Raw genomic sequence first — 8,356 nt, forward strand, 5'->3', positions numbered from 1 at the left:
AGATTTAACAGGTTTTGGCTTGGTGCACAAGGGGTAGAGCCAGGCTTGTAGGTTCCATAGGAGTTTCCACTTTGTGTAGAGCTCAGGCAAAAGAGAGTTGAGGTAGAGGCTCCATCTATTTTAATGGCCAGAGGTTTGGGCGTATTGACTTTAGGTTGAACCACTTGACACTTTGGGAGAACGTTTTTGGCTTGACGTTTTGGGAGAAGCTGGGCTTGTAGTTTTTTGTTGCACTCCCACATTGAGTAGAACCAAAACTCATTACATTATGATGCTGCGCTATACATTGTAGAGTCATCAGCATATATTACTACTCTTGCTTTGTTCATTACTGGAGGTAAATCATTAGTAAAGATAGAGAAGTGGTCCTAGGCAGCTTCCTTGAGGAAGATCACAGTGTATATCTTTATTGTTTGAAAAGCTATCATTAAAGAACACATTTGGCCTTCTCCTGGTTATATAGCTTTCCATCCAGGATAGAGCTGCAGACTTAAAAACATAACATTTGAGTTTACCTAGTAACAGTTCATGATTAACTACATCAAAAGCAGCACTGAAATCTAGCAACACTGCATCAACTAACTTCCTGTCATACATACTTTTTAACCAATCATCTGTCATTTGTGCTAAGACCATACTCATAGAATACCCTTCTTTGTATGCATGTTGGAAACCTGTTATCAGACCATTACATGAGAAATAATCCTTGATTTGTACAGATACCATTTTTTCAAATAATTGGCTGAACACAGGCAGCAAGCTTATATGATGACTATTAGGACCAGTGAATGCAGATTTTTTATCCTTAGGTAGTGGAATAACCTTTGACTCTTTCCAGACTTCTGGGCACACCCCATACATCAAACACTTATTGAACATTTTAGAGATTAGGGTAGATATTTGGTTAGCTGTAACTCTAAGCAATTTGGCGTGAAGATTATCTGTACAAGGTGAATTGTCATCCGAAAGAGACAACAGGATTCTTTCTACTTCTTCCCTTTCTACTTGGTGAAATTTGAACATGCATTGCTTGATACAATCTTTTATAAGGGTATATGACATGGAGCCATCAGTTGGAATCATAGCATTCCTCAACTTGTCCACTTTGCCTGTAAAATATTCATGAAAGTAATTTGCGATGTCGTGTGGTTTTGTAATAAACATACCCTCTGATTCAACAAAAGAGACAGACATGTTTCAAATTCCTACCCATAATAGCGTTCAACGTTCCCCAGTTTTTCCCCATCACCCTTTACTTCATCATTTTTGTGTTGATTGAAGCGGCAGTGCCGCTGTGACAACAATTTTGGACCCCCTTGTGGCCCCCCTAAATGTGCAGTATGAAGTATGAAATAATTTTTTACATCCATTATTAGACAGTGGCAACGATGATGATTATGAACATGGTCTTTTGCCTGTGAATGCCTGCAATGCAGTGAAGAAAACGATATGACAACAAAACGTCTAATGTAACTGGCCCCTCTAACAGTACAACTGGCCCCAGCTTGGCCCCCCCAGTTGAAATGTTCTAGAACCGCCACTGCAGCACATGCACAGTTCGGCGAGAGACGACCGTTAGATCCGATGACATGTTTCTACGCATGAATTTAGCTAGCCAACATGACATCACCTAAAAGTGTGATCGTGGATTTCTATTGGAGAAAAGTTTTTAGCTAATATGCATACCTTACTGTCTGGGAAGATTTACAGTTTTTCGGAACTCACTTCACTCATACATAGAGTGAGGTTTGTGCTGCTGGGGCTGGCAAATGCGCAGATCAAATACACCGCTGCAATCGACGTAGCCTCCAACCAATCTCAGATTGTACGATTTGCTTCAATTCTGTCATCACAATCTAGTCAAATTGGTATCAAGATTTTAAATTGGTGTACATCGCACAATGTGACGTGATAATCATAACAGACGTAATCCTAGTGCTGAGTGATTAACCGAAATTGAGGTTATTTTTCGGTTAATTGACAGACATCTGTTCAATTATTTTAATTCCCTTTAGTCCTTTTTTTTCTGTGAGCTCAAGGTGCATATCAGATCAAGTGTAACCGATGTGAAATGGCTAGTTAGTTAGTGGTGGTGCGCACTAATAGCATTTCAATCAGTGAAGTCACTCGCTCTGAGACTCGAACCAGGGACCCTTGCACACATCAACAACTGACACCCCACGAAGCATCGTTACCCATCGCGCCACAAAAGCCGCGGCCCTTGCAACGCAAGGGGAATCCCTACTTCAAGTCTCAGAGCGAGTGACTTCACTGATTGAAATGCTATTAGCGCGCACCACCGCTAACTAACTAGCCATTTCACATCAGTTACACTCACCCCCCCTTTGACCTCCTCCTTTTCTGCAGCAACCAATGATGCGGGTCACGGCACCAATGTAACAGTGTAGGTTCCGTCCCTCTCTTCGCCCCAACCCGGGCTCGAACCAGGGACCCTTGCACACATCAACAACTGACACCTCACGAAACATCGTTACCCATCGCGCCACAAAAGCCGCGGCCCTTGCACCGCAAGGGGAATCCCAACTTCAAGTCTCAGAGCGAGTGACTTCACTAATTGAAATGCTATTAGCGCGCACCACCGCTAACTAACTAGCCATTTCACATCGGTTACACAAGCCCGAACTGTGCGATGTAATAGGGCGTTTCCAACAGGCCAATATTAAACACGGTTTAGCGCAGAAAACGTGGTAATTAACTACCATGATCATAATCCATTGTGTGCCTACTTGTCGGTTCTGTGTTTCTTTAAAGCCTGTTACATGAGGTTAGTGTAGGAAAGAGAAGGAGAGGGAGAGCAGAGACAGAAGCATGCGTGATTGAGAAGGATAGAGAGAGGGATAGACAGCAGTTGCTTTGCGAGGTATCTACCTGAAAATACATGATCTAAGTGATTGATAGTTGGTATTCAGCAGTCAGTAAAGTAAGCCTTGTTGACTTTGAAGAACTACTAAAATTGTGATTTTGTCAGACAGCATAGGCAGCAGCTCTACAGAGATGATGATTTAGTATTAAATACTAAAGTAATAAAATAAAGCAAATGTAATATACACAACAACTGAAATATTTTATAAAGTAAAGTAATGTGAATAAATTATTGTTAATGAGTGATAAGCAGTCACTACCGTCTTGGGACTTTTATTCATTGTTTTATTCTGTGTTATTACAGCATTCAACCCACATAATGCACAGTGTCCCCAAAAATTATCGAAACCTTGGAAATTATGGGCTACAATAACTTTGCTAGTGATCATGCATGCCGCAAATGACATGTAACTATAAATTCCTTGAATTTTCTTTCGCGGGTGCCTTTTCTATCTTGATAGACACTTGTGGTTTCTAGCAAACGTTACACCAATCAATGCAGTGGAGTGTGTAGTGAAGCAAAAGTTTAGTGGTCAAAACCATTCATCTTGGGGTGACGGGGGAGCGGGTTTGCAAAATGCTATAATATCACGCAACTTTAACGTTTATAAAGTGGTCAGATCACAGGAGGCTGCTGAGGGGAGGACGGCTCATAGCCTGAAGAGAGCTAATGGAATGCAATCAAACCCATGGAAACCATGTTTGATGTATTTGATACCATTCCACTTATACATATATTTTTTATTTGATTTTATTTATTTCATCTTTATTTAACTTGGCAAGTCAGTTAAGAACAAATTCTTATTTACAATGACGGCCTTCCCCGGCCAAACCCGGACGCTGGGCCAATTGTGCGCCGCCCTGTGGGACTCCCAATCACGGCCAGATGTGATACATCCTATTGCACTGAGATGCAGTGCCCTATATATGTGTGTATATATATATATATATATATATATATATATATATATATATATATGATCTATTATGTTTATTTATTTTTGACTACAGACTACCTAAAAAAGTGAAAAAGAATAAAGATTGTCCAAAGAATAAAGATCATTTTCTGGTAAAAAAAGAAAGTGGAGGTCCAAGATCACAAGTTTGCACACCCTATTTTAAATTGCTCCATGGAATAACTTTGCAGCTGTTTCTGATTAATAAACAATGCCATGCTGGTGGGTTGTAACATTCAAATAAAATCCAGAATTTCTGCTAGTGTGGGAATTTAAGTACTACAGCACCCACAGACTAAAAAATGCAATAGCTGCCAGCTAGCAAACTTAGGCCGACTTGCTCTGTGACTTGGGCTGTGTTTAGACAGGCAGCCCAAATCAGATTTTTTTTAAACTAATTGGTCTTTTGACCAATCTGATCAGCTCTGAGAAAGATCTGATGTGAAAATATCTGATGTGATTGATCAAAAGACCAACTAGCTGGGGGAAAAAATCAGAATTGGGCTGCCTGTATGAAAATGCAGTCGTCATCACTGTTTGCTTGATTGATCATGTTCAGCTGCATGTCATTGTGATGTCATAACGATCTCCCTCTTGTTTGGATGAATTTCTTAAGTCTCTGATTGGGAAGATCTCAATTGCATACTCTTCGCGTCCTCTCTCCTTGTCTCCTTCTCAAAAACAATTGGATGAGAAAGTCAGAGGTCCCGCCCCTCTGATCTTCTTCTTCAATGAGTTTTGAGAAGGAGGTGAGCAGAGAGGACGCGAGGAGTAAGCAATTCTCCCCTTAACTTCTTCCTTCCTCTCTCCTAGCCTTGATTGATTTAAAATCTGTTCTCTCAACACAGACATACAGCTGAACGTAATCAATCAATGAGCCAGTGATTGGATGGCAATTGCAGGTTCAGGCAATAAATACACACCCAGCTAATATGGCAACTAAGCAAGGCAGTAAGTCACAGTGGGCCTATGGTTTCAACTTGGCAACTATAGTGGTGGCTTGTCTGTTGGTACTTAGATATGGCTTTTGGAATTAATTTGTGGTAAGAGTCTTTGAACAATGTGTAGTAGATCTGCTACATGGGTCCTGCAGGACTTTGATGTTGTTAAATTTCCCTTGTGTTGCACAGGCACTGAATTGTTCTTTTCTTAACAGGATTGTGTTGCTTTGCTCCATATTCTCTGAACCTTTAAGATCTGCTTGTGCTCCACATGGTAAGGCATGAACAGTACATTGTCATTTTTTTGTTGTCGAAGACTTGACTCATACTTTCCCATATCTGTTTAGATGCCCAGAGGTTAAGAGGCTACATGTATTCTGGCTCTTCCCAAGTGGAAGATGAACAGAAACAACCAGGTGATGGCTATTCTCAGGATCAAATCAAACCAGGTTTTAGTACTTCAGGTTCTGTCCAGAGTGATGCTACTCCCAGAGAGACTGGACCCAACACCCATAACCAGGAACTATCCCCCAGAGGCTCTGCTTCAAGCTCGATCCAGCCTGCCCCAAGAATGTTAGGCCTCTCTGGCTCTATAGCCAGTAGAACCTCTGTCAGCCACAACAAGCGTCACACCCTTGCCAGTATAACCTCAGGCCAAGGTGTCACCAACCCTAGTGCAGTGAGGATGGTTTCAAGTTGGAACGCAAAGGGAATCCATCCCAAAACCTTTTCGTTACAGCCTCGTTCAAGCAACTCTGGATCTGTTCAGAATTTCCTGAGAAGCCATTTATTCAAGTCAACCCTCCAGAATTCTGTGGCACAAAGTGGACTCTACCAGTCCGTAAGGGAAATGGCTTCCACCCCTTACCTTCAAGCTCCCTCACGTGGTTCTTCAGGGACTTCATTTAGACCAGGTCCTCTGCATTTTGGGTCTACTGAAGGTGGGAGTGCAACAAATGCGTACAAGCCCAGCTTTTCTCAATATGTCAAGCCATACCAGAGCAGCTATGCTTCTGCCAGTAGTGGTTCAACTTCTAGTCAATCTGCCCAGAGAATAGATGCCTCCAGAAGCAGCAGTATCCCTACATCTAGCCTGGCGTCTATCTCCAGTGTATTTACGCCTAGTAGAAACTCCTATGGAACCTACAAGCCTGGCTCTATCCTTGGAGCAACACCACGCCAGAGCCTGTTTACCTCTAACCAGGGTGGCAGTGGTTCAATCTACAGCCAGAATGTCCTTGCCCCCAACCAGAAACCAAGCAGCACTACACCTGCCAAAAGCAACCACAGGCAAGTCTCTGGTCAGATGGGGTACTACCAGCCTAGCTATGTTGCCAGTAGTGGGCCAATCACCATCCTCCATAGTTCTGCCCAGGCTGGCAGTTCTTCAACCCATGTCCAGAAACCAAGCAGCTCTAAAGCTGCCCCCGGGCAAAGCTATACTCCCAATGCTGTGAAGTCAATCCCTAGCTATGCCAGAGGACCTAACCAGAGCATTTTCTTTAACCTCCATGGCCCTACCCAGAGCAGGACCAGCACACCTCAAAGCTTTGCACTGGTCTCCATCTACAACATCCCAGCACGCTACGGTGGCACTCATATCCGTCGGCTCCAAGACCGTATTCCTAGTGGGCGTAGTGCCTCCACTAGCCACTCCAAAACCAGCTCAAGTGTTAACAAGCCACAGCAAAACCACACTCCGGCTGCCAAGAAGGAAGGCCCCAGCACTACCGATGTCCAAGTCTCACGCTCTACTAGATCAGAGCCCAGAACATGACTAAGTGAGAGCTGTAACCACCAGTTGAGGTGATTGGGGTTTATTTTTATGCTGCTTAGTCTGTTAGGTTTATACAGGCAGCTTATGGATCTCTTTTGCCACTCTGCTCTTGATGGGGGGTCAGAATTGGGGCAGCCTGTCATGTTTGCTTGTTACTAATCTACTAGTTTGTCTTCTAGGTGCTGAGACCATGATGTGATGCCAGGCGTTTTACTTCAATGGTTTCAATAAATAACGTTTCATCTAAGTTCAGTCTTGCTGTTACTGTATCCATTACATTTCTTTCAGACATCTTTACTGACATGTCTGCTTGGTCTAGCAGGACTTTTTGTATGCTGGCATTTGATAAGACCTTTACAATGAGCCTGAAGCGGTGTTGGGCTTAACATTTAATGATGCTACATTCACCCCCTGCAGCTGGGGAGACCCAGAGTGCACTTCAGGTTTTAACGCAACTTGACTTTGTGTACATCACAACCATCAAAGTGGATTATGTATTTTTCCAGAAACTCATTCTCTTATTTGACCCCTTATGTTGTCTTTTGTTAGTGCCAATGAACATGACATTTCTGTTCTTAATGGTCCCTTATTAGCCCTACATTTTGCCGTTGTACCATATGTTGGCATGAGAAATGTATTATGAATAGGAGTCAGATGGGGAACTCCTGGCCTTAACTATGAGACTACAGTAATAGAACAGTGGTGTTGACATTGAGGTGTTTTATAACCCAGTGTCTTGGTTTGTCGCACCTGTAATTTCACTTTGCAAACCTACCCTGAATGTCACTAACTGTTTGTGCCTGCTTGACCAATTTGACGCAGATTATAACTAGGTAGTATATAACATGTAATTACCCTTCCCACCAGTTATGTAGGATGCTTCTCTAACACATCTGTCTGGCAGGTGTCAATCTTAATGAGAGGCGTATTAATGTCCTGGAGGAGCCGGTGTGTTTGTCATCAGGCCTTGTATCCATGAGGTCTGTCCCACTTTCACCCTCATCTCCTAATCAGACACATGGCATTTCTAAACCACCTAGGTTCAGATAGTGTTCAGTCATTCCAAGTCTTCCTCTGTGCTTGGTTGACTGTGCCTGGCTCAGTGGAACCAATAGAATAATACCAAGGGTACAAACCCATTTCTGGCATTCCAGACACGATCAAGCGCAAAGTATTTGAAAGATATCAAATACAGTTTGATCACAGGTCTGACTAGTTAGCCGTGGAATTAAGATTAAGAATGTTTCCTTTACATTTGAGATGTTAGATTATTGTTGACCTGTTTTGACATTTACAGTGAGGTGTATGACGAGCCAGGAAGGAAACAACAGATTTACCCCTGTCTGTCACGGTTAAAGAAATGGAGAGAGAGCGACACCTTGTATGCATTGACCAGCCATGTGTGGTGGTTCAGATAAAAGCTATGCTATTTCCTGCCAGAGGAAGTGGCAGAGGCACAGAGGGAAATCTTTCAGGAGCTGTTTCGTTTCCTCTTTTTCCATCATGCCTGGGAACATTCATGTGGAAGAAAAATAAATGGATAAAAATGTCTTCCTTCCACTGGCATCAGCAGAAACTATCTTTCTGACAGGACATTTAGACGGATTGTAGATTTGCATGAAGAGAAAGGTGTCATAAATCATACTGAAAATGTGATCTATTAATCAACAGAGAACGGAGATGACTGTTCTCTCTAATGGGACGATGACACTGTCAGGCCATTGAACAATCTGCTTCACCCATGATGTTTCATCATCATAATAGGCATACTGTACAACGTACATTTTGCTCTTTCCATC

The 8,356-nt window shown here is 42.6% G+C and overlaps 1 protein-coding gene and 1 long non-coding RNA gene across 2 annotated transcripts; both read left to right on the top strand.

The window, feature by feature from the left end:
* Nucleotides 1–4,789: 4,789 nt before the first annotated feature.
* Nucleotides 4,790–5,322, top strand: LOC115176214 (uncharacterized). The gene is made up of 3 exons (XR_003872181.1): nt 4,790–4,882; nt 4,996–5,054; nt 5,128–5,322. It is a non-coding gene; the product is annotated as an uncharacterized LOC115176214 (long non-coding RNA).
* A 45-nt stretch (nt 5,323–5,367) lies between these two features.
* On the top strand, nt 5,368–6,804 carry LOC115176213 (uncharacterized). Its single transcript, XM_029736081.1, has 2 exons — nt 5,368–6,586; nt 6,737–6,804. Exon 1 carries the CDS (start codon nt 5,466–5,468, stop codon nt 6,555–6,557), a length of 1,092 nt encoding a protein of 363 aa, XP_029591941.1. The 5' UTR covers nt 5,368–5,465; the 3' UTR covers nt 6,558–6,586; nt 6,737–6,804.
* The last annotated feature ends 1,552 nt before the right edge of the window (nt 6,805–8,356 follow it).

This window comes from Salmo trutta, chromosome 36 (assembly GCF_901001165.1).
Source record: "Salmo trutta chromosome 36, fSalTru1.1, whole genome shotgun sequence".
Taxonomy (NCBI): Eukaryota; Metazoa; Chordata; class Actinopteri; order Salmoniformes; family Salmonidae; genus Salmo; species Salmo trutta.

Excerpts from the sequence above, each read along its gene's own strand:
- LOC115176213 (XM_029736081.1), top strand. The coding sequence starts at position 5,466 with ATGGTTTCAAGTTGGAACGCAAAGGGAATCCATCCCAAAACCTTTTCG.